The sequence below is a fragment of the Muntiacus reevesi genome, chromosome 8 (genome assembly GCF_963930625.1).
Source record: "Muntiacus reevesi chromosome 8, mMunRee1.1, whole genome shotgun sequence".
In the NCBI taxonomy this organism is placed as follows: domain Eukaryota; kingdom Metazoa; phylum Chordata; class Mammalia; order Artiodactyla; family Cervidae; genus Muntiacus; species Muntiacus reevesi.
Genome location: NC_089256.1, coordinates 22488080 through 22514890, shown reverse-complemented (window position 1 = coordinate 22514890; position 26811 = coordinate 22488080). Strand labels below are relative to the sequence as shown.

The 26811-nt window shown below is 45.5% G+C and overlaps 2 protein-coding genes across 2 annotated transcripts in view; one reads left to right on the top strand and one right to left on the bottom strand.

The window, feature by feature from the left end:
- The window catches only part of SLC37A1 (solute carrier family 37 member 1), a 96429-nt gene extending 95731 nt beyond the window's left edge, over positions 1-698 (bottom strand). The window contains exon 1 of the mRNA XM_065942969.1: positions 558-698. The gene's annotated coding sequence lies outside the window, so the exon portion shown is untranslated. The remainder of the gene's footprint in view (positions 1-557) is intronic.
- RSPH1 (radial spoke head component 1) lies at positions 527-14036 on the top strand. Its single transcript, XM_065942972.1, has 9 exons — positions 527-660; positions 2425-2538; positions 2641-2746; positions 4163-4253; positions 4733-4868; positions 8797-8868; positions 11864-12023; positions 12982-13116; positions 13914-14036. The coding sequence occupies exons 1-9, from the start codon at positions 607-609 to the stop codon at positions 13964-13966; spliced, it is 921 nt and encodes a 306-aa protein (XP_065799044.1). The 5' UTR covers positions 527-606; the 3' UTR covers positions 13967-14036.
- The last annotated feature ends 12775 nt before the right edge of the window (positions 14037-26811 follow it).

Here is a 26811-nt window from a genome sequence, read left to right as displayed (position 1 = left end):
CTGTGGACCGCCAACATGGAAGGGTCGGAAGAGCCCAGAAAGGTGATGAGGGGCAGGCAGGGCCTATGGAGAGACCCAAGGAACCAAGGACCAGGGCTGAGAAGGGTCAGTGTCCACCTCTACGAGGGGCGAGGCCCTTTCCAGAGCTGGCCCTATGAGCTTCCTCCACCCCTTCTCGTTTCAGCATCACCCAGCCGCTGGTTAAAGGTGGGCAGCCACGTGGTGTCTAGGTAAGAGAGCAGGTGGGTACCCAATACGCCTCAGGCCCCGCCCCTCCCTCCTACCTGGGTGACGATTGGCCGAGGCTCTCATTACGTTGTTATGATAGCACCTGAAGGCAGCCATTGGCTCCTTCCCAAGCCGTCCCGCCCCAGGCCCCGCCCCTCTCTCTTCCCGGAAGGCGACAGGCGGTTGCGTCCCGTTGCTATGACAGCACCCGAAGGTTAGAGGTTACTCCTCCCCTGCCTCCCAGGTTCTCCGCATGGGCTGGGAGGGAGAGAGCCTGGCCGCGTCTCCATGGCGACGGCGGACGCGTGGTGCAGGCAGCTGGTACCTACCGACTAGAAAGGCGCAGGCGGCGGCGGGCATCCAGACTGGGGCGAAGCCATGTCGGACCTGGGCTCGGAGGAGTTGGAAGAGGAGGGAGAGAATGATCTTGGGGTGAGAGTTTCGGGTAAGGGAGGAGCTCTCAGGGTTGCGTGGACGCTTGGAAACCGGGTTCAGAGAGTGGGGCGGCCTGGAGGCCCACCACAGTCCCTCCCGGAGGCCCAGCCAAGGACAAGGACCATGCTGGCCACAGCGGGCGCTGCGTCCTGCAAGTTGGCTCTGAAAGGTGAAACGTTATGACGTCCGCTTGCCACATCCCTTCTCGCTCCCCCCTCCCCCATTCCTCCTCCCGTTAAAGGCAAAGATTTCCAAATAGAAGGCTTTGGAAACGTCCTGCTGTTATCCTCCATGGAGGCAGTTTCCTTGAATGGATGGTCATCCCAAGTTGGACTCTTCCGACCCTTCTATGATGCCCTCTTCTCCTCTGCCCTCAATCTATCCCAGCATCAGGGACTTTTTCAATGCTGTTCACAACAGATGACCAAAATCCTGGAATTTCAATTTCAGCATCAGTCCTTCCAATGAATATTCACGATTGATTTTCCTTAAGATTGACTGGTTTGATCTCCTTTTTGTCCAAGGGGCTGAGAAAGGTGCCAACCTTGCGACTTGTTTTGGATATATTTGGGAGTTTCTGGGGCAGGAAGAGGAGTCATTTATACATTTTGATTTAGACTAACCCTGAAACATTTGTAAGGTTATAAAACTTTGCCTTATATTCTGAGCATGAATTTCTGAACCAAACAGTGCTAGAAAAGCACAAAAACTGCAAAAGCGTTTTTTCCTCCAAGCCCTTGATTTAATGTGTCTGAATTTGTGCTAATGTCTATCCAGATCCAACTCCAGGTCACATCATGCTCTGTGCCCTTGCCATTTCATTGTTTATTATTTACATGCTACACCCATGTAATTAGGTGCTTGAGAAACATGTCTTTTATGAAGGATAGAGACAAAAGGGAAATGAGAAGCTAGTATTGTTTTTTATTGATTTACTTTAAAAATGTGTGTGTGTATGTGTGTATTAGTTGCTCAGTCGTGTCCAATTCTTTGCAACCCCATGGACTATAGCTCTCCAGGTTTCTTTGTCCATGGAATTCTCCCGGCAAGAATACTGGAGTGGGTTGCTGTTTTCTTCTCCAGGGCATCTTCCCAACCCAGGGATCAAACCCAGGTCTCCTGCATTGCAGGCAGATTCTTTACCATCTGAGTCACCAGGGAAGCCCATTAAAAATATGGATATGACATTATTTCCCTACTGGGCTATGAGTGTTTGAACCTTAAGTCTCTTGAGTTTAAAAATAAGTTAAACTGAATTGAGTTTGAAAACTCAAGTTGACCATTGAGCCTGGTTCATTCCTCAGCTCCTCCTGTTCCTCTCCTGACTTCAGAGCTTTCCTCAGGCTCAAAGCTGTCTTCAGGCCACAGACACCCAGAGATGATTTGTATTTTAAATTATGGATTATTGGACGAAGATGTGTTCAGGACCTGCTCCACCTGCAAATGCTATTAATATTTCAGACATGTCATTGTAAAGAACACAACTTGGACCATCTTGCATTTTCTCCCAAGTGGTTGGTTTTGTTTACAGTGTAAAGGATTGTCATAATAAAGTGGAGGGAGAGAGTGAAAGTCCACCATGGACAGGTACCATCTGTGTGAACTTGGACTGATGCTCCATGTCACCCAGGCCTGGAGCCTACCTCACCTGTAAGACAAGGTTAAGGGTTGGGAGAATTCAGTGGAATACTGTTGAATTATGAAATGCTTAGCACATGGCTAATGCTTAATAAAGAGTAGCTCTGATTATCTTCTGACCAGGAGTATGAAGGGGAACGGAATGAGGCAGGTGAACGGCACGGACACGGGAAAGCGAGACTGCCCAATGGGGACATATATGAAGGGGACTATGAGCATGGTAAAAGACATGGCCAGGTCAGAATTGGTGACTTGAGTGGGTGGTTTTCCTGATTTAATGCTCTCTTAGCAATCATTAAATTCAGGAGTGATATAAATTATATCATCACTGTGTTTCAGGGGATCTACAAATTTAAAAATGGTGCTCGGTACATCGGAGAATATGTTAGAAACAAAAAGCATGGCCAAGGCACGTTCATCTACCCAGATGGATCGAGATATGAAGGTGAAGTGTCACCACGAAGCAAACCTTCTTGCTGTGGGGCAGGGTGTAGGGAAGCTGCGGGGTGAGGGTAGACCCAGGGTAGCAGGGTGGACCCAGGCCATGTGGTGCTTGGTGGTATTCTTCTCCTTGGAGTTGTTCTTGCTGTTTTCCATTTCTGACCAGCCCCTCTTCTGATGAACACAGTGTCTGGTTAGATGATGATTCTTTCCCTGAGGGCTTCTGCTCTGGGAGGCGTTCTTACCTCTGCCATAGTGTGTTACATGACAGAGTCATGTCTCAGGAAGACTCTTGCCCCCTAACATGAACCTCACTGTTGCTCCCCGACCACTGTCACCTGTGTGATGACTGCTACTGCTGCTGCTGTTAAGTCGCTTCAGTTGTGTCTGACTCTGTGCGACACCATAGATGGCAGCCCCCGTCCCTGGGATTCTCCAGGCAAGAACACTGGAGTGGGTTGCCATTTCCTTCTCCAATGCATGAAAGTGAAAAGTGAAAGTGAAGTCGCTCAGTTGTGTCCGACTCTTAGCAACCCCATGGACTGCAGCCTACCAGGCTCCTGTGTCCCTGGGGTTTTCCAGGCAAGAGTACTGGAGTGGGGTGCCGTTGCCTTCTCCTGTGTGATGACAGTGCTGGTCTAATCCCAACAACAGATGAAGGCAGGTCTGACAGGCAGGGGTGGGTGGTGAGCTTCTCAAACCATGTGCAAAGGTTAGGCTCTGGGCTACCTTTCTGGGCCGAAATTGTCTAGTTTTCATCAGATTTCCAAAAAGCTCTGTGAGCCCAACCCTGGAGCTGGGGTGACAATAGGTGTGACCTTGTTCAGGGCACCTCATTCCTCCTTGCTTCTGCCTCCTCCTCTTCAGTGTGAGGACCAGATGGATCACACAGGTGAGATGCTCAGGGCTAATCGATGGTACTTGTTCAGTAAATGCAGGAGAGGGACAATGTCACTTGTGTGACAGCAGTGTGTCTTAGCTTGGATGCCACCTTCCCAGGGGGCAGGCTGGAGCAGGCTGTCTGGTGGCCACATAAAACCAGAGCCGAGGCTGCCTCGGGACTTCTGCTGGAACCTAAGACCAAAGTGGAGAGTGTCGCTGCTCTTCCTACTAGAGACGGGATTTCTCTCTTGTTTTATTTCATGAATCTTATAAAACTGGCTCCAGACATAGCTCCATCTGCTTTTTAAATCAACTCGAAGCAATTTAATTTAGGAATTTAATTTAATTCTTTCAAATCCTCATGAGCCTAATCTCATTGTGGTCATTTTGATTTCAGTGTAGATGTTAATCTAATTTGAACAACAGTTCTATTTATATATGTTATTACGTATGACAAGATATATGTTATGCATGATAAAATGTGTGCCTATGTGGAGACACATATGTACACACACACACGTATGTGTGGTCCCTCCAGGGGAGTGGGCAGACGACCTGCGGCATGGCCACGGCGTGTACTACTACGTCAACAACGACACCTACACCGGAGAATGGTTTGCCCACCAAAGGTTCGATTCCCTCCTCGGACCCACAGCTCAGTTCACGTCGTGAGCACACGACCATGATTAAGCAAGAGAGTCACGACTGCAGCCCACTGGGCAGCGTGGCGCTGCAGTTCATAGCTTTAGGGAGAGCCTGTGGCCAATGCCCTGTTGGCCAGGTGCGTTCCCCGGGAAAAAGGCCCAATGGCCCCAGGCCATGGAGGACACAGGACAACCTGCTGGGGTTGAACCACAGCTCCCGGGAGCCCTGCCCCTTGCCTGAGCCGACCAGCTGATGGGCAGGAGGTCGCCGCTGCCCAGCAGGGGTGCCCAGCCATGCCTGGACTGTGAGCAGGATGTGTTTTGAATGAACCCAGATATAGAAGCCATTTCGCTTGTGAGCCACACCAGCCTAGGCCCCCCTGAATTTAAATTTCTGTCTCATAAACCTGGAAGGGTTTTCACTGCAGCAGAACCAAGGGTGTTGTGCTCCTTGTCTTCACCAGGCACGGGCAGGGCACCTACTTCTATGCAGAGACGGGCAGCAAGTACGTGGGTGCCTGGGTGAACGGCCAACAGGAGGGCGCAGCTGAGCTCATCCATCTGAACCACAGGTACCAGGGCAAGTTCTTGAACAAAAACGTAAGTCAATGGGCAGTGACATTTGCCAGTGAAATAAGCAACACCCTCCGTGCCCCACCCCCCGCCCTGCTTGTGACTATGTGTGAGCAGAAAAGAGGACAAACCCAGGCAAACCCTCCACCCGCTCAAGACAGGGAGACAGAGCTGAGCCTCTGTGCTACCCACAGAGGACAGGGCGGGCGCGGGAGAGGCTTGGCCGGTCTCTGCATCTCAGTAACATTCATACCAGCCTCCCAGCAGTGGGAATCCTTATAGCATTGGGGCATCTTGACCTTGGTCTCATAAGTAAATTGAATATGAAATACTTACTAGTTTGAATGACTGAGCAGTTGGGCATGTGATGTTTTGACTTTCTTTCTCCTGAGAGGCCCGAAGCCTGAGCCTGGGAAGGAAGACCCCATGAATTCTTCCCTTGAGCTCTGCGCCAGCCCACCCACTCCAGGCTGCGGTGGGGTTGGAGGGCTGCTCCTGGCCTTGGGCCTAGAGGTTTCCAGTTCACAGTACCCACGATGGATCATCTCTGTTTGGAGGATTCTGTGGCCTTGCTTGTCCTATTTCCCAAGCCCTGGTGGGATGCAGAGAAACCCTGAATCATTTGGAACCTACCTACCACCCTGCATTTGTTGTAGCTTTGATCAGGGGTTGAACAGACCCTTTCCACAAAAAGAGAGTTTTTGGAGCAAATGAAAGGTGTTAGATGTTGACCTAGGGAACATCCAACTGATTTAATAAAGTTGCCCCATATTCCAGTTTTCATTCCCGTATAATTCACACTGTTATTACAGATTCTACTTGTAGTCTCTGTAGTGCAGGCAGCTTTTCCTCAAATCTATACATTAAATGTGTTTGTTGTTTTAGTCGTTCAGTCATGTCTGACTCTTTGTGATCCCATGGACTATAGCCTGCCAGGCTCTGCTGTCTGTGGGATGTCCCAAGCAGCAGTACTAGAGTGGGTTGCCATTTCCTTCTCCACTGAATATGTCATTCTTGCAAAATTCTCCTGGGATTTTTTTTTTTTTTTTTTTTGTCGCAGGGAGGTGGGTGGAGGAAAGAGAATTTAACACAGGTTGGTTGGGAGGAATCAATGAATATGAACCTAAACCAACCTGAGGAATGAGAATGAAAGTGAGACTTTGTTCTGCCAGTTAGTAAAAGGTTTAAAGTTGCACAGGTAACACACCAGGATGTTCCACTTGTAAAACACTCTGCCTCTGGACTCCTCCCCACCCACCTCAAGCAGCCTGGAGGTACAGACTTACACACACAGCTCATACAGAAGTAGAGTGGGAATTTTAACTACACAAATAGGACCATTCTGTTATCAGGACACAAAAATATACCCAGAGAAACATCTTCTATCTTTGTGCACATTTGGAAGTTTTTATGTTGGTTAGCTACTGGAATTGGGGAACCTACAAGTATTGATTTTTTTTTTTTCTTACAGATGCTGGTGATTTATTGATGATTAGATGCAGTAAATGTTGCATATAACTTAGTTTAATTCTACTTTAATAATATTGCATCATTTTTTGAGTAATTACTATGTGCCAGGCACTGTTCTAAGTATTTTACATGTATTAACTCATATAATTGAAAATAAAAGTGTACCCATTTATGTATGAAGACACCAAAAACAAAGACAAGTTAAACTGAGGCACCCAAATTGTTCTGTTAAGTGATGGCACTAGGATTCAAATGCTAGCAGCCTACTGTTGGAGACCGTGTTCCTAGATTTGATATTTTTTTCAAACTGTTGATGTTTTAAATGATGCCAGATACTGCCGATTGTCCTGAAAAGCTGAGTCAGTTTATACTCTGATCAACAGAATATGGGAGTCTCTTCATCACATTTTCTCACCAATGTTGGATTTTATTAGTCTTTAATTTTTTTTTCAAACCTAGTTTGGTAAAAAAAAATGTTATCTCATAGTTTTAATGTGCAGTTCACTGATTACTGTTGAGACCCAGCATCTTCAAATACTTCTCCTATTAGTTTGACTTTCTTCCTTCAGAGATTTACCTGTTCACATGCTTGCTGGCAAGTTGTGAAATATACTATAAAACGTCAATAATGAAAACAGTGTGCTCCTAGGTTAGCGATATACATAGTTACTGACATAGGTTAAAGAGTAGACAGATTCAAGTATATATAATAATTTGGCACTTGAAAGGATGTCATTTCCAGTTAAAAGAAATGGTGGGGAGAAATCAAGAAATGGTGCTGGGACAGCTTGATGACATTGGAGAAAAAATAAAACCAGAATTTGTCTTTCAGCATTTAGGTGAAGATACTGGGTTGGCCAAAAAGTTCATTTGGGGTTTTCCATCCGATGTCATGGAAAATCCAAGCACGTGCTTTGGCCAACCATACTTGCTAGAAGAAAAAAGATTTAAATATAAACAGAAAGTCACAGATAGAAAAATATGCATTTTTTTTTGAGAAAGATGGACTTTCTAAACAGAAATATAAAGGAAAAACCAAGAGATTCCACTTGACGAGCGTAATCTCATGTAGATTAGAAAACACCATAAAGAAAATTTAAAACCTATATGACAAATGGGGTTGGGATATTTGTAACATGTAGTATGTAAAGCACTTATGTAAATCAGCATGATTTAAATTTCAAAAATGTTTAAAAAAAATTAAACCTTGCCAATAATTTAAAAGCTGTGACTTAAAATGCTGAGGTCTTATTTTTTTACATATAAGAATGTAAAAATAGAACAAATGTTAATGCCCAGAAAAAAATAAGGGTTTGAGGACAAAGGGATCTTAAATGCTGTTGTGGGAGTGAAAATTACTAGAGGCTCATTCTAATAAAATCTATCTATCAGATTGTCTATCTATCTACCTATACATTCTTCTGTCCAGAAATTCAATTTCTATAAACTTACTTTGAGGAAATTATTAAGACTATACATAAAGATTTAGCTCAGAATATGTTTACATAGTGTTTTTTGTCAAAGTATCAGCATAACAAATATTAACAATAGTGAGTAAATAGATGATGATTCCTTGATGAAATAGCATACCACGTTGACTACTGATGTTATGGAAGAATATCTCTAAATATGTTCATACTTTCAGTTCAGTTCAGTCTTTCAGTCATGTCTGACTCTGTGACCCCATGGACTGCAGCATGCCAGGCTTCCCTGTCCATCACCAACTCCTGGAGCTTGCTCTAACTCATGTCCATTGAGTTGGTGATGCCATCCAACCATCTCATCCTCTCTTGTCCCCTCCTCCTCCTGCCTTCAATCTTCCGCAGCATCAGGGTCTTTTCCAGAGTCAGTTCTCACCAGGTAGCCAAAGTATTGGAGCTTCAGCTTCAGCGTCAGTCCTTCCAATGAATATTCAGGATGGATTTCCTTTAGGATTGACTGGTCTAATCTCCTTGCTGTCCAAGGGAGTCTCAAGAGTCTTCTCCAACACTGCAGTTCAAAAGCATCAATTCTTTGGGGCTCAGCTTTCTTTATTGTCTAACTCTCACATCCATACATGACTACTGGGAAAACCGTAGTTTTGACTAGATGGACCTTTGTTGGCAGAGTAATGTCTCTGCTTTTTAAATCAACTATAGTTCCATAAATATTTTAAAATTATTTATTAGTAGTCCTCTTCTAGCTAATTTGACTGTAGGTGTTGACTAAGTAAAATTTCTGTTGTAAGTACTTTTATAAAGAAATAAAATGTAGTTTTGTTTTTTTTTAACAAATGTTAAGGGGACCTACACTTTGCATTCTATTAGCCGTTACTTTACAAAAGCATCTGTAATTTGTGTTGGATTTCCCCCAGTTCCATGATTTTGGGTAGAGTTTAGGAAGGTCACATTTATACTTTATGTACTTTGTGTACACATTTACACATTTTGTACTTTCTACCGGGTGTTGACACTCAAGAATGAAGTTGGTTTCTCTTTGCTCATAGCCTGTTGGCCCTGGAAAATACGTGTTTGATATTGGATGTGAACAGCACGGGGAGTATCGCTTGACTGACGTGGTAAGTTGCAGAGTCTGTATCTTTTCCTACATTCATAGGCAAATAAACTGTTTGATGATGCTGACCCTGTAGATCTGTGTTGGGATCAATTGCCCTGAGGCAGTATAGGAAATGGAGTCGGCAGAAGGGAAACTTGGGTTGTGATGGGACCCTATGGGATCTCTGAAATGGGATAACCCTTTAAAATGTCCTGAACAGGGCTTCCCTGGTGGCCCAGTGGTAAGGAATCTGCCTGCCAGTACAGGAGACAAGGGTTCGATCCCCAATATGGGAAGATTCCACAAGCCCCAGAGCATCTAAGCCCATGCGCCCCAACTATTGCGCCTTTGCTCTCAAGCCCAGAAGCCACAACTATGGAAACCTGCATGCCCTAGAGCTGGTGCTCCGCAACAAGAGAAGTGTCGACAGCGAGAAGCCTGAGCACCCCAAGCAGAAGAGTAGCCCCTGCTCACTGCAACTAGAGAAAGTCAGAGCAGCAAAGAAGACCCAGCACAGCCAAAAATAAATAAAATAATTAAAAAAAAAATGTTCTGAACAAAGGCCAGGTACCTTAGACTCCCATGTGGACCAGTCACTGGCTGTGGGCTGCCCATGGACGTGGAGGGGGGAGTGTGGGGAGCATGAAACCTAGGCTGTGTGTCTTCCTTTGGCCAAGGGCAGTTCATGGGAGGGACTTTGCTATGAGTGACTGGCCACCCACCCTCCAGCAGCTGGAAGAAGGAGGGCCTGAACCATGGGGGGAGAGCACGTGAGCTCCTACGAGTGATGAGACGGCAGACACCCCCTAGACAGTAGTTCTGCAGTGCAGTCCCCGGGCCTGCAGCTTTGGCAACACCTGGCAATCTGTTCCACATGCAGGTTACCGGACCTCACCCCAGACCTCCTGAATCAGAAACCCTGGAGCTGGGCCAGCGATCTGTACATTAACAACCTCTCCAGGGGATTGTGGTACAACTGAAGTCTGGGCGCCCCTGTCCTGGAGCACTGGTGTCACCCTTCCTGGGGAACAAATTTCAGAAGTTTTTAAACCAAGGAGAGCAGTTTATTTCTGAGTGACTCAGGGGAAGTATTAGGCAGGGATCTGTCACTCTGTGTGTTAGATATCATCATGTTTGTGACAGTGAAGTTTTCCATATTTATAGGATTGATGTTCAAATTTTTGGAATTTTCTGATGGGTACAAATCTGAGAAGTAGACCAATATGCTTGGCAACATCGACATATGTGGCTGTTAACCACTGTTGGAGTTATACATTATGATGGTGAGGGACGGGGAGGCCTGGCATGGTGCAATCCATAGGGTTGCGAAGAGTTGGACATGACTTGGCAACTGCTGCTGCTGTTGCTGCTGTTAAGTCACTTCAGTCGTGTCTGACTCTGTGTGACCCCATAAATGGCAGTCCACCAGGCTCCCCCATCCCTGGGATTCTCCAGGCAAGAACACTGGAGTGCGTTGCCATTTCCTTCTCCAATGCATGACTTCCCTGGTGGCTCAGATGGTAAAGCGTCTGCCTACAATGTGGAAGACCTGGGTTCAAACCCTATGTTGGGAAGATCTCCTGGAGAAGGAAATGGCAACCCACTCCAGAACTCTTGCCTGGAAAATCCCATGGACGGAGGAACCTGGTAGGCTACAGTCCATGAGGTCACAAAGAGTTGGACACGACTAAGCAACTTCACTTACTTTCTTTTCTTTCTTTCTTCAATGCATGAAAGTGAAAAGTGAAAGTGAAGTCTCTCGGTTGTGTCCGACTCTTAGTGACCCCATGGACTGTAGCCTACAAGGCTCCTCTGTTCATGGGATTTTCCCGGCAAGAGTACTGGAGTGGGGTGCCATTGCCTTCTCCGGACTTGGCAACTGAACTACAACAAATAAACTTTTCCACATTTAGAACTGATGGACTTTGTTTACTGTCACTGCGTTTTATTTTTCTGTCCATAATCCTTAAGACTAGAACTTAAGAGTTCATGCCCTCACCCGTCCTTATGTTATGTCTTTGGGTGTTTTTAGGTTTTTGCTTGCAGCAATGTTGATGCTGAATCTTGACCTCTGTCCACTCATGCAGAATTGAATCTCAGAGACAGAGTTTTTGGTGAAAAGAATAACTTTACTGGTTTGCCAGGCAGAGGAGGACATAGCGATGCTAATGGCTTCCATAGTGTGTCCCAAGGTGGGAGGGGCGGGCGGATTTGGTGAGGAGTCTTATAGCAATGGTTCAAGGGCAGGGTTTTGACAAGGATGGGGTGCCTGCAGGTCCTGCAGTCCTTTAACCTGGCCTCAGGCATTCTCCTGATGAGTTCTGTGGTTCTCCAGGTTACCAAACTATGACCTTTTCTCTGGAATGAAGAACGTTTCATCACGTAGTTAACATCTTCCACTTGTTGGGGTTTCAATTCTGCAGAAGAGCTCAAAGATATAGTTCTGTGTGCCTCTTGAAGCAGAATCAGGACCCTGCCGCAAGACTGCTCTGTTGTTTCTTGGCTGCCCCTCCCTCGTTTCTGCATCCCTTCCTTTCCTTGGTTAGCAAGTGCCTGAACCTGCCCTTGGGAACTCAGGGAAGGTCCTAAAGGCTGGAGCCTGTTTCCTACAAACAAGAAATGGGGGACACAGAAAGGCTTCCATGCCCAGAAGCCCCACAGGGCCCTGTTTGGTTTCAGTGTCTGTTTTGTTACGATTGAAGAATCTTAGAGCTGAAATGTAGCTGAATGGTTGCAAGGAGTCATTAGCTCTGGCCATTTCTTAACTGGAAACATTAGTCTGAAAACCTCTTGCACTGTCACCAAAATGAGTGCAGGAGCTGTATTGATCCCACTTTCATTTCTCACTCTTGTTTTAAGCTCCGTTTTCAGCTCTCGGATTACACCATTGACACTGGCAATTACTCTGATCACTGAATCCTGTTATAGAAATGTTAAAGCACCTTTCAAAACCTGTCCCATCTACCCGCACTGTAAACATCCCATGCATGTTGGTCAATTTACATTCGTTAACTTAGGAAAGAGGAGAAGAGGAAGAAGAGGAGGAGACACTGATAACTGTCATTCCGAAATGGAAAGCCACCAAAATCACAGAGTTGGCTTTGTGGACCCCGACCCTCCCCCAGGAGCAGCCCGCTGCAGACAGACCAGGCCAGGAGGAGGCCTCAGGAGCTGAGGGTATGGAGGTCTAGGGGGGTGAGTGGAATGGGGCTCTCTGGGGAGCAGGCTCTGAGTCCTTCTCCTTGACCTGTGACTGGCTGTGGGCATGATCTGGGCAAGACTCCGACTGCAACTGGAGTGACAGGTCCTTCCTGAAGGACAGCACCTCTCTGTGACCATCACAGGGAACTTCAGGGGGCTGTGGGGGATCGAAGGTTACAATGGGCAGGAGCCTTTCTGTTGCATGATTGAAAGTGTTAGTCACCCAGTCATGTCCAGCTCTTTGTGACCCCCGTGGACTATAGCCCACCAGGCTCCTCTGTCCATGGGATTCTCCAGGCAAGAATACTGAAGTGAATTGCCAGGCCTTTCTCCAGGGGATCGTCCTGATCCAGGGTCTCCTGCATTGCTGGCAAATTCTTTACCATCTGAGCCACCAAGGAAGCCCTAAGGGATTGAAGATCAACTCCAATTGGCCTAAGTGGAATAATACTGATACTAATTCATTGGTTCATACCACTGGAGCAGTCGGGTAGGATGACCTCAGGTCTGGCTGGATCAAGCGTCTTCTCTCTGGTCTCCACTTTCCATGTACGGGCTCTACTTGGTGGTACTCCCTTCCCTTTGGAGACCAAAGCTCAGTGACTTTATCAGATTGTCACCCAATCTGCTCAAGAACCCTGGAAAACAGAGAGCTTCCTTCTCCATATGCTCATCAAAATCCTTGGGCTATATACTGTACACTTAAAACAAACAAACAAAAAAACCCTTGGGAATTAGATTATCAGACAAAGGATACCCATCCCTAAACCCATCAGTGTGATGGGGACAGGGGACCAGGGGTCAGGCCTGGGTGGAGCTGTGACCCTGAGTTGGGGGTAGCCCCCTGATGGAGAGACAGGTGCTGCTGTCAGCAGGAGGCAGGAGTGGGTGCTGAAAGGCGCCTGCTGACACCAATTCCTTTTGTCCACCTCAGGTGGGGGCGAGATGGTGGAGGAGGTCCAGCCTCTGACCGATGTGTCAGAGGGGGAGTTAGAGTCAATGCGGCCTGGAGATGAGGAGGGAGATGCCAGCAGAGAGGACCGAGAGGAATATGACGGCTTGGACCAGGGTGAGCCTGTGCTTCGGTGACTGAGGATGGGCAGGAGGGGAGGAGGCACTAGCGCCCGTTTTCTCTGCCTTTGCTGGAGGCTGTCCTCGGGTCAGGCCTGGGGAATGGGATGCCTCAGGGGACCCACCCTGGGAATGTCACTCCTTCTTAGCTGTCCTGCACAAGGACAGCTGTATGACACGTATTCGCTCTGATTCTGTCCTTGCTAGTCTCCATTTCACCAAACATTCATGACTTGGGCGTCCCGGTAGATAATGATGTGGCTTTATTTTATGACATGGTTTTCACCTTTATCACACTTTATAATAATGCTCTGTCTAGAAATATATAGCGGACACCTTCAAAAGGTAAACCCCTTCAACATTTAATTTTTCATCATTAATTCACATAAACACTATTATGGGGGTGGAGAAGGAAGGAGGGTGGGAATTGTGGATTACAGCCTCTATAGAGATCAGAGTTTCAACAGTGTTGTTTATAAATTATAGTCCATCAGTTTCATTACTGATCAGTGCACATGGGCAAAAGATAACGATGAACCTTACTTGCACTGACATGCATATTCTTGTCTTAGGATTTACTCTGAAAATATTTTTTGCCTACTTTATTACTGGTACCAATACAAAACTGTATAAACCAAAAACAAAAACTATGTAAGTCTGTCTAAGATAAAAGTTAACATTCCATGACTTTGCCTGATAATGTGTTTAATATTTATTACAAAAGATCTGCAAGCAAATTAACAGTTTTTAAATAGAAATAAGGTTAATACACTCATGTTTCCTTTTTCTTCTCAGGAAACGTTAGTTTTGAAGAAGAGGAAGGCAGACAGTCAGAACTGCTAGAATAAGATGAAGCAAAGCCACGATGGTAGGAGATGGATCAGAAAGGTGCTCTGATACCAGGGTAGTAATTACTGAGGTATCACTAATCTTTCTTACTTAGTTGTTTGTTAAAATGTTTTATGATTGCAAATAAACTTCTTTATTTTCCTTTGTTTATGAAATGGCCTCTGCTTCAAGTTCTCAAGTTCTTTAAAAATTACCAAGTTATTTTGCCATGATTTTTTAAAAGATTATTTTCTTTTAATGTGGACCATTTTTAAAGTTTTGATTGAATTTGTTACCATATTGTTTCTGTTTTCTGTTTTTGGTTTTTTGACTGTGAGGCATGTGATAGCTCTCTGACCAGGGATCAAACCCATACCTCCTGCACTGGAAGGTGGTCTTCACCAATGAACTGCCAGGGAAGTCCTGCCAGGATTTTATTTTTAGTGCTGATTTTTCCTAGGATAAAGAAAAATATCCTATTACTGGGACTGTGCTGAAGATGGCTAATGGAAATGAGTTAGTAGAGTGACTATATACGGAGATTTCTCTCTCAAATTTCCCTCAAGCTAGCCAGGAAAACACCTAGAAAATAAAGAATTCTTGTGTGCAATGCTCATAAGACACAATGTAATAAAAACATGTCAGGCTCAGGTCAGAAGGAAACCATCAGCTCCCATCTGTTCTGTGCATCTGTTCAGCATCTCAGTGTGGGCTTGGGGTTCCTGGCCAGGAGTCCCCGCAGAAGGCTGAGGGGCAGGGGTGCCCACAGGTGTGGCTTTGCTTGTATGTACACTCTTCTGGGATCCTGGTGGGCGGGGGCTGACACCTAGGTCACATTCGAATTCCTTGAGCAACAGGCACACCTTGTTTTATTGTGTTTTGCTTTATTGCATTTTGCAGGCATTGTATTATTATTCAGTTCAGTTGCTCAGACATGTCCTGCTCTTTGTAACCACATGGACTGCAGCACGTCAGGCTTCCCTGTCCATCATCAACTCCCGGAGCTTGCTCAAACTCATGTCCATCAAGTCTGTGATGCCATCCAGCCATCTTCATCCTCTGTCATCCCCTTCTCCTGCCTTCAATCTTTCCCAGCATCAGGGTCTTTTCTAATGAATTGGTTCTTCACATCAGGTGACCAATGTATTGGAGCTTCAGCTTCAGCATCAGTCCTTCCAATGAATATTTAGGACCACTAGAACTGTCTCCATGTCAGCAATAAGCCAAAGCCTACTCTAGAGCCAGGCCCTAACTCTCTCCAATTCTGTGAAGGCCAAAGGAGATAAGGAAGCTGCAAAAGAACAGTTTGAAGCTAGCAGGGGTTGGTTCATGAGGTTTAAGGAAGATGCCACCTCCATAACATAAAAATACAAGGTGAAGCAGTAAATGCTGATGTGGAAACAGAAGTAACTTATTCAGAAGGTCTAGCTAAGTAATTAACAAAGGTGGCTTCTATTGTTCAGTGTAGACAGCACAGCCTACATTGTAAGAAGACGCCATCTAGGACTTTCATACTAGTGAGAAGTCAATGCCTGACTGCATTGCAGTCAGAGGACAGGCTGATTCTCTCATTAGAGACTAATGCAGCTGATTACTTGAAGTGGACGCCCTTGCTCATTTACCATTCTGAAAGTCCTAGGACCCTTAAGAATTATGCTGTACAAATTACACAAACTGGGTGGCTTTAAACAACTAAAAGGGCTTCCCAGGTGGTGCAGTGGAAAAGAATCTGCCTGCCAATGCAGGAAATGCAAGAGACTCGGGTTCGATCCCTGGGTCAGGAAGATCCCCTGGAGGAGGACATGGCAACCCACTCCAGTATCCTTGCCTGGAGAATCCCACAGACAGAGGTACCTGGAGGATTACGAGAGAGCTAATTCTTAGGTAGGTTGATAAGAAGTCTGGGGCCCTCAAGGAGGAAGGGGTCCAGGGCCCTCGAGAGGATAAACGGGTCTGGGGCTCTCGAGGAGGAGATAGGGGTCTGAAGTTCTCAAGGAGGAGAAAAGGACAAAGGTTTTTTCCTTTATTGGTTTGTCTTAGTCAATACAGTATCTTGCTTGAGGACATGTTTTTCCTTCTTAAGACCCTTCTGAATAACCCTGTCATCCTAAAATGTATATTGTGGGAGTGGGTCTGGTAAGATCTTTCTATTTTTAGTTTTAATTCCTTTATCTTAAAATGTAAATTGTGGGAGTAGGTCTGGTAAGATCTTTATAACCTTGAGACATTCTTTTGACTTATTGTTAATAACCAATTGAAAAGTATATAGCTCCCTTGCTAAGACTAGCAGCAAGGGGGGCACTTTCCGTCCCCCTTCTGATGTCTATTTCAGAAGCTTTCTCACTTTAATAAAACTTTGCTACACAAAAGCTCTTGAGTGATCAAGCCTGATCCCGAAGCTAATCTTCAGAGATCATAAATCCGACATTGTTCACCATAAGCTATCAGCTACAGTCCATGAGGTCCCAAAAAGTCAGACATGACTGAGCACATCCTCACTCACAAACAACTAAAATGTATTCTCCCACAGCCCTGGAGGCGAGACATCCAAAACTGAGGTCTCAGCAGGGCTGTGCCCCCTCAGAGGCTCTGGGAGGTGGTGGTGGGGGGGGTGGGGGGTGGGTATCTTTCTTGCTGCTTCAGCTCCTGGTGCCTCCCGTGTCCTTTGATTTGTGGCCACATCACCGTGCTAATGCTACATCAAACCTTCCTTTGTCTGTCTTACAAGGACATGTGTGATTAGATTTGGGGCTCTCAAATTAGATCCAGGATCAGGATCTAGGATCATCTCCCCAGCTCAAAATCTTAAATGACATCTGCATAGATCCTTGTTCCGAATAAGATACCATTCACAGATTCCAGGGATTATGTTGCTGCTGTTCAGTCGTGTCTGACTCTTTGTAACCCCATGGACTGCGGCATGCCAGGCTCCTTCATTATCTCTGGAGTTTGCTCAAATTCATGTCCATTGTGTCTGTGGTACTATCTAACCACCTCATTCTCTGTTGGCCGCTTCTGCTCCTGCCCTCAGTCTTTTCCAGCATCAAGGTCTTTTTCAATGAACTGGCTCCTCATATCAGTTGGCCAAAGTACTGGAGCTTCAGCTTCAGCATCAGTCCTTCCAATGAACAGTCCTTCCAGGGATTAGGACCTGCTGTCTTTGGGGCCACCATTCAGCCCACTCCAGTTAGTTTAAAAAATGGTTTTTATAACTTAACTGATCCTTCTGCATTTATCAGGCTGTGAAATATGCATTTATTTGATTTCCAATACAGTCATCCTGGGAAGACAGGGTAAATACTCAATTTTTCCCTTTGAATTACCAACTAAAATAAAAAGACATTAGTTTAAAAGATGGTAGTTTAATAAATGCTTTAAATGGTAACAGACTGGTTTGTTCTCAACCTCTCTTTTTGAGCAGTCATCAAAGACTCATGGATTTTCATGGATATGATGTATTTATCTGCCACAATTCTTATTCTTTATCATGATGAAACTTATGCAACCTTGGCCAGGGATAGTTCTGCTTGCTAACTAACTTCTGGTCTTTGGACACAACTCCATTAGTCCTTGAAAATTTCAGTATACTTTCCTCCATGTTTTTATAATTTATTTTGGTATAATTTTAAATTTGCAAAAACACTGCAAGAATAGTAAAAGGAACTCCTGGATACTCCTTACCCAAGTTCAGCAATTACTTACATCTTGCTCTATTTGTTTTAGAGATAGAAAAAGAGAGAGAATAGTATGTATATAAATGTACATACACATGTGTGAATATATGTATACAGTGTTTATTTTTTCAGAACTATTTGAATGTAAGATATACCTAAGTATTTCAGTGTATTCTGTAAAAGCAAAGACATTCTCTTACATAACCACAGTATAAAGATCATAATCAGGAAATTTCACCTGGATATAATTTGATATGATTCCCCCAATCCACACTCCTTATGTAAATTTCATCAATTTCCCCCCTTTTAGTTAATATTAACAATGTCTGTGTGTGTTAGTTGCTCAATGGTGTCTGACTCTTTGTGATCCCATGAACTGTGACCTGCCAGGCTTTTCTGTCCATGGAATGCTCCAGGCAAGAATACTGGAGTGGACAGCCATTCCCTTCTCCAGGGGAATCTTTCTGACCCAGGGATCAGACCCAGGTCTCCCACATTATAAGCAGATTCTTTACCATCTGAGATACTGGGCATTTATTCATGGGTTTACTGGATATTTACATATCGCTCTTTGTTAAATGTTTATTTAACATTTCCCCAGTTTTTTAAATTGGCTTGTCTCATTTTTTTGATTTTTAAAAGTTCTTATCTCTTTAGATATAACCCTTCATCAGACATGTTTTCTTTCAGTCTGTGGCTTGCTTCTTTGTTTTCCTGACTGTCCTTGATGAGAAGTTCAAAATTCTGACAGATCTAATTTGGACAGATGTATCCACAGAATTTGAGGCTCCTCCTTTCTGGCTTTATCTGCTCCTGGATTCTCTGCTCACCTTCCAGCAGCTGTGGTGGCCCTGAACTTGGTCCTCTGGCTCTTCAGATCAGAGGAGTGCTGTTTGGCACTGAGTCACTCTGTGTGGCTACTACTGCCCTGGGCTAAAGTCATCATCTCCTGCCAGGAGACAGCATCTGATCCCACAGGTTAAGGACTCAGTTCCATGAGATGCCCGACCCTCCAACAGATGCCAAAGGCCAGGACTGGGTCCCCAGGTGACCCACAACTTCTGTCTGACGTTGCTACAAATCAGAGGTATACATGACCAACTCCCTTCTGTTTGCAATAACTTCCAAGAACCACTCACAGGACTCAGGGAAGCACATTTACCAATTTATTAAAGGACAAGATAAGAGAAGCAGATAAACACCCAGAGGAACAGGTTCAGAGGCTTCTGAACCCATGGAATTGGGGTGCATCATCCTCCAGAAGAACCAACTGGAACAGCCTCAAACCTCATCCTGTTGGGATTTTATGAAGGCTTCCTCACATAAGCTCCGTTAATCATTAACTCCATTTCCAGCCCCCGCCCCATCTCTGGAGAGCAGCAAGGAGCAGGGGCTGAAAACTCCAAGCTTCTCATCCTGGCTGGTCTTTCTGGTAAGGTCAGCTCCCATTTCAGGAGCCACCGAGAGTCATCTCATTGGAACGAAAGACCCTCCCATCACCCAGGAAATTCCAAGGGATTTAGGAGCTCTGTGTCAAGAACTGGGGTCAAGGACCAAACATTAGAACAATGATGCTCCTAGTTGTATTATCACCTAGAAAATGACTAGGGTTTCAGGAATCCTGTGCCTGGAACAGAGACCAATTTATATATTTTCTATTATTTCATCTTTACCTTCCACCTCTTCACAAAGGCCTCCTTTGACCTGCTTTCTTCTAGACCCCTCCTTGATGTCCTGTCTCCTAGCCTTCTTTTGTTTTTCTTTATGCCTTTCCCATAATTTTCAATTCATTCATCCCACAAGTATTTCCTGAAAGCCAGTTGCCTGCCAGGCAGTGTGCTGGAGGTGGGGCTTGGAGTGGGGCGCTTGTTCCTAGGATCCCCTGTTACACAGTGAAGCAAGAGCAGTCTAGCTTCCTTGGCCATGTTAGCCAATGCACTGGCCACCGAAAGAAGGCTTCCTCACTCAGCACCAAGCCCTGGGCACTGCTGGCACCTTTCAGTCTTTGACCATCATGCCCACACTTCTGGCAGTCAGTTTTTCTGACTGTCAAATTTTCTGCAATACAATACAAGCCTACTGCCAACAGATGCCAAAGCAAAAATTCCAGTCTTGCAAAAGACATAAGATTTCATGGAATTGATTAATGTTGGAGGACTGCTCAAATCACAAACAAAACTACTGGGAGAGGTGCTGGCAAAGTTGGACTGAATTACAATTGGGTGTAAGACCGCCTGGAAGAGGGCATGGCAACCCACTCCAGTATTCTTGCCTGGAGAATTCCATGGACAGAGGAGCCTGGTGGGCTACAGTCCACGGGGTTGCAAAGAGTCAGACATGACGGAAGCCACTTAACTTGCAGGGAGATCATCAACAAAGGAGACATAACAAGACCTTCAAAACACAGCAGGTTAATTAAAAGGAGAATGAAGAGCTCTTGGGACAATCACAGGCCAAATATTTCTGCTAAAAGGATCACCTTGGTGCACATACCCTTGGTCAGTCACAGGATCTATGATGACGTGATGCTCTCATGAAACTTTGCCAGAACCATTATGAGCACTCCACTGCCACCGATCGCTTTGGCTTATTCCTTATTCCAAGAATTTGAGTAAAAATGCAATTTTGCCTAATTTACCTTTAGGTAAAAACCAGATAAGACTAACCCACGTTCATAATTTTTAGTTTATCAAGCCAGAGTCTAACTCAAAACCCATTTTTTTCCACTCCTTACTTGAATTTTGGTCTCTGTTTCAGCTGGCTTGTCTTTGTGGTCAGGAGAACTTCCTGATGAATTTTTAAATAATTGCTTGTGGAATGACCATCAGCCCCACTGAGATGAAAGGCCATGAGTGCGCAGCCCTCTGAGATCAGAATCCCAGAAAGAAACAGATGGTTCTTTCAAAACAGGGTCATTGGAGGGCAAACCTAACAAAGGACCATCCTGAGGGGTGCAGGGGACTGAGTGAGGGCCAGGAACTGTGCTGCAGTCCTGGGATTTCCAAGCCTTAATCTGCTGAGCAGGACTTAGCAGGCAGGCATCTCTTTCCTGTCCAGGGAACCTACGAGCAAGGAGTCAGCAACACGGTTGCCCTGCTGTCCCTGGGCCTCCTCCCTGGTGACTGGGCACTGCTCTCTTCCTGGGGGCCCCATTATTCCCACCAAGATGGGGAATTCAGCCCCAACTTCACTTCCAGCTTGGAGAGGACAGACCACCCCCCCAGAGCTCCTTAAGGATGCATTAAAAAAAATTTTTTTTTTTGCCATCTGGCCTTTTCTGGGGAGAGGGCTGCAATTAGGGGCTGGCTGAGTCAGCTGCAAACAGCAGACCCATTTCCACAGTTCTATGTCCCTGAGCCTTTGGCCCCTGTTCTGCTCAGCAGGCCAGGGATTTCAAGGAGTTTTACTCATTAATTCTAAACCACCCATGTTCAGGCTTCAGTGAGTCAACCTGGTAGACTATTAAACACCCTCTCAGGGCTTGGGCCAAATGTAAACCCCAGATGAGAGAACCTGTGTCAAATATTCCAGCCAAATCTAGGTGTTTTTCCATCCAATTGGTCCAGTAGCCTGACTCCACGTCCACGTGGCCCCCAAGGCTCTGCTGGCGGCACCAGGTGGACCTGTAATCCTCTCCCTGGGGGCGTCATCTCCCGCCCCCGCTCCAGTGTGCATATGGGGGTGGCCTGTGCTTCATCCCCTGGGCTCTGCTGGCCTCAACTCTCTTCTAGGTCTGTGGGGTGTGAGAGGTGGTGGGTGGGTCCTGGGCAGAACCGGCATCAGATTGCAAAGCCACCTGCCCCCAGCAAGTGTTGAAAGGCTTTAATAAAAGAGGTTGGCTTCCCTAAGGGAGAGGGGACACAAAGGAGTGGAGGAGAAACGAGAGGAGGGGCGAGGCTGGGGGGAGGAGAAGGGGAGTGGACCTTCCAGCGGGGTCCACACAGGTCAGAAGACACCCAGCTCTGCATCTGCGAACCCAGCCCTCACCACAGACTCTGGCACCACGTGGACACGCAACAGTCAACCTTGCAAGAAAGTGAGGTTTGGTCAAGAGTTGTTTTAGGAGTCCCCACCATGCAGGCGCTGCCCCATCTACCCAGGCCGGCCCGAAAAGCGGCGTTGTGCATGCGTTCTTCAGGCTCCTTGCTGCCAGTTGCGTTCCACTTGGTCGTCTGTCCTTCTGTCTTCTTCCTCCAACATCTGGAGGAAGATAAGAAAATGACCATTAGTTGAAATGCTGTCCATGTCTCTAGCTTCTCTAAATTCAGTCTTCTTTTACTGAGAGTTACAGAAAAAAAGGAATAAGTGGTTTGCTTAAGACACCACCCAAACAGCCCCACTTTCCGTTGGGTCCCTGGGAGTCCCATCCGGGAGCCAAAATCTGTTCACCCTTCCCCTCTGCCCGGGGGCAGTCCCCAGGGGGCCTGCCCTGGGGAGACCACGTGTTGTTCCTGGTCCCGTGAAAACAAAGCTGGCCGCCTGCAGACTCATCAAACACTGCTTTTACAATTCCAGTATTGTAATTACCCGGATTACTATTATTGTAATCCGGGTAATTATGCAGTAATTTATTTTCCCACAAGTGAATTTTGGCAGGTAGAACTTACTGGTCAGTCCTTACTGAGCTCCTGGGAGTATCCGCAAACACTCAGGAGCCCCCATGAAGGATGGATGGGCTCCCAGGAGCTTCTCTGGGGAGAGGTTCTTTGCAGTACAGAGCCTCACACTGCAAGATGGTGTGTGCATTTTTGAATTTCCGTGTAGTGAAGACCTTGTTATTTCTTCACCAAAATTGTAAGAAGGAACAAATATGTGCATATATAAATACATGGTATACATGATGAATGCATATGTATATGTATGCATATATATGTCACGTCATGAGATCATCTTCTTGTCATACAGTGTCCTGCCTGTGAGCAAATCTGACCTGCTGGCCTCAGTTCTCTTCTAGGCCTGGGAGTGTGAGAGGTGGTGGGTGGGTCCTGGGCAGAATGGGACACTAACGCCTGATCACCAACCTTAAAGGGTCAGCCTTCCTAATGGACTTGCAATGGGATTCTTATACAAAGCTGAGTTCCCTCACTGCAGTGGTTCTCAAACTTAACTGTGGACTGGAATCTCTTGGAGGGTTGTGAAAACAGATTACTGTTCTCCACCCCAGAGTTTCTGATTCACTGAGTCTGTGGTGGGCCCCAGTGTGTCTGTTTGTCACAAGTTCTCAGGGGATGCAGGTGCTGTTGGTCCAGGTGTTGCAGGAAGGGGGACCCCTGCCAGGGCCCGAAAGGTGGCTCTTGTCTAACACTCAGAAATGAATTGTCTGAGGAGACACACATGCTGATGAAGCAAGAGACTTTATTAAGAAGGGACACCCAGGTGGCGAGCGGTAGGGTAAGGGAACCCAGGAGCACTGCTCTGCCACACGGCTCCCAGTCTTGGTGTATTGCTGATCCTGGTCACAATGCCGACTATCTTGGGGTTCACACTGCTTGCTGAACCCAGGGTAGGCAAGGTGTGAGCTAAGAGGCTGGAATGAGACTCGAGGAGCCACAGGAATTGCAGGCACATTTATTCTCTCCTGGCTGATGCAGCAGTCATAGCAGTAGACATGCTATCTTCTCTCCTCTCGTGGCTGACCCAACAGACACAGCTGTGACGCAGCAGCAGTTGCCCCCACTTTCTAGGTAGAGCTCACACAGGCATACAGCACAAAGTAGCCTGTGACCAAGCGGGGAGCTTGTGACATGCATTCCCAGTGCTGTAAGTGATCTCTGCTGTTACATAATCATTATTTACAAAATGGGGGCAAGAGCGAGAGGCCATGGGACGAGAGAGCCTGACCATGCCATCTCAGCTAATTTGCTCTTTCCCTATGCTCGGGTTTTATGGTGATGGGATTCGTTTCCGGGTTGTCTCTGGCCAATCATTCTGACCCAGGGTGCTTCCTGGTGGTGCATGCATTGCTCAGCCAAGATGGATGCCAGTGAGGAGGATTCTCGGAGGTGGTGGGACACGAGGTGTCTGCTTTTGACCTTTCCCCAATTCTTCCAGTTTGTAGTGGCTTATTAATTCTACGTTCCTTACCAGTACTGCCTGTCATAAAATAACTTACGCAAGTGGTTACTGTGGTGCCTGGGCAGGGTGGGCAGTTTCTGTCAGTGTGCTTCTCCTAACACAGGGACCAACTTTGAGAACCACTGTCTTAATGCACTTATAACATGGCTCAACACCGAAATCAGATTGATTATATTCTTTGCAGCCAAAGATGGAGAAGCTCTATACAGTCAGCAAAAACAAGACCGGAAGCTGACTGTGGCTCAGATCATGAACTCCTTATTGCCAAATTCAGACTGAAATTGAAGAAAGTGGAGAAAACCACTAGACCATTCAGGTATGACCTAAATCAAATCCCTTATGACTATACAGTGGAAGTGAGAAATAGATTTAAGGGACTAGATCTGATAGACAGAGTGCCTGATGAACTATGGATGGAGGTTCGTGACATTGTACAGGAGACAGGAATCAAGACCATCCCCAAGAAAAAGAAATGCAAAAAAGCAAAATGACTGTCTGAGGAGGCCTTACAAATAGCTGTGAAAAGAAGGGAAGCCAAAAGCAAAGGAGAAAGGAAGGATATACCCATTTGAATGCAGACTTCCAAAGAAGAGCAAGGAGAGATAAGAAAGTCTTCCTCAGCGATCAATGCAAAGAAATAGAGGAAAACAACAGAATGGGAAAGACTAGAGATCTCTTCAAGAAAATTAGAGATACCAAAGGAACATTTCATGCAAAGATGGGCTCAATAAAGGACAGAAATTGTATGGACCTAACAGAAGCAGAAGAGATTAAGAAGAGGTGGCAAGAATACACAGAAGAACTGTACAAAAAAGATCTTCACGACCCAGATAATCACGATGGTGTGTCACTCACCTAGAGCCAGACATCCTGGAATGTGAAGTCAAGTGGGCCTTAGGAAGCATCACTACAAACAAAGCTAGTGGAGGTGATGGAATTCCAGTTGAGCTATTTCAAATCCTGAAAGATGATGCTGTGAAAGTGCTGTACTCAATATGCCAGCAAATTTGGAAAACTCAGCAGTGGCCACAGGACTGGAAAAGGTCAGTTTTCATTCCAATCCCCCAAAAAGGCAATGTCAAAGAATGCTCAAACTACTGCACAATTGCACTCATCTCACACGCTAGTAAAGTAATGCTTAAAATTCTGAAAGCCAGGCTTCAGCAATATGTGAACTGTGAACTTCCAGATGTTCAAGCTGGTTTTAGAAAAGGCAGAGGAACCAGAGATCAAGTTGCCAACATCCGATGTATCATTGAAAAAGCAAGAGAGTTCCAGAAAAACATCTATTTCTGCTTTATTGACTATGCCAAAGCCTTTGTCTGTGTGGATCACAATAAACTGTGGGAAATTCTTCAAGAGATGGGAATACCAGACCACCTGACCTGCCTCTTGAGAAACCTATATGCAGGTCAGGAAGCAACAGTTAGAACTGGACATGGAAAAACAGACTTGTTCCAAATAGGAAAAGGAGTATGTCAAGACTGTATATTGTCACCCTGCTTATTTAACTTATATGCAGAATACATGGTGAGAAACGCTGGGCTGGAGAAAGCACAAGCTGGAATCAAGATTGCTGGGAGAAATACCAATAACCTCAGATAGGCAGATGACACCGCCCTTATGGCAGAAAGTGAAGAAGAACTAAAGAGCCTCTTGATGAAAGTGAAAGAGGAGAGTGAAAAAGTTGGCTTAAAGTTCAACATTCAGAAAACTAAGATCATGGCATCCGGTCCCATCACTTCATGGCAGATAGATGGGGAAACAGTGGAAATTTTGGGGGGCTCCAAAATCACTGCAGATGGTGATTGCAGCCATGAAATTAAAAGATGTTTACTCCTAGGAAGGAAAGTTATGACCAACCTAGACAGCATATTAAAAAGCAGAGACATTACTTTGCCAACAAAGGTCTGTCTAGTCATGGCTATCGTTTTTCCAGTGGTCATGTATGGATGTGAGAGTTGGACTATAAAGAAAGCTGAGTGTCAAAGAATTGATGCTTTTGAACTGTGGTGTTGGAAAAGACTCTTGAGAGTCCCTTGGACTGCAAGGAGATTCAACCAGTCAATCCTAAAGGAGATCATTCCTGGGTGTTCATTGGAAGGACTGATGTTGAAGTTGAACCTGCAATACTTTGGCCCCCTGATGTGAAGAGCTGACTCATTTGAAAAGACCCTGATTCTGGGAAAGATTGAGGGCAGGAGAAGAAGGGGATGACAGAGGATGAGATGGTTGGATGGCATCATCGACTTGATGGACATGGGTTTGGGTGGACTCCGGGTGTTGGTGATGTATAGGGAGGCCTGGCGTGCTGTAGTTCATGGGGTCTCAAAGAGTTGGACACAACTGAGTGACTGAACTGACTAAACATGGCTCAGAGTCATGGTGGTCAGGACAAAGGCAGATGTATCCCAAGCACAAGAATTCAGACACCAGCCTTGCAGCCAGCTGGCATCATGATCGCTGCATGTTACTTATTTTTTTTTTTCATTGTATATCTCAAAGAGTTGCCTTGAGAATTGAATGAGATAGTGTAGGTAATATGGTTATGTACCATGATGAACAGTGATTACTGTAGACATGTGATTAAGTTCACTTATATTCCTTTTATATACCAGTGATCCAGAACACATCTGCTGAATAAAATAAATTTATTTGAAAACAATATTCTAGAATTTAAATTATTTAAAGTATGTGAAACAGATTATACTAAATGACTGGATTGCATTGCCTTTTTCAAGTTTAATATAAATATGTTTTTCGTGTCACAAAATTATGAACTTTGACAAATCACAAGCTATATTAAAGTCATAAAATGTATTGTAAGTGGGCTATTTTAGGTTTATCACCACAATAAAACCAACTACTGAAATAAAATTATAAGCCATTTTACTCCAGGGATTCTTTTATTTGCTTTTCCCATGACCACGCTTTGCAGAACAGGGACTGGGATCAAAATATTGCTGGGAGTATGGCGCCAGCAGGAGTGGGGAATGGGTGGTGGACACAGCACAGGATGGGTAGCTCGTGTCTCATTCATATCCCATCACAGTGAGGAATACATGTGTCTGAGTAACTAAAGTGCAGACTGTAGGGAGGTGTATGCAAGTGGGGCT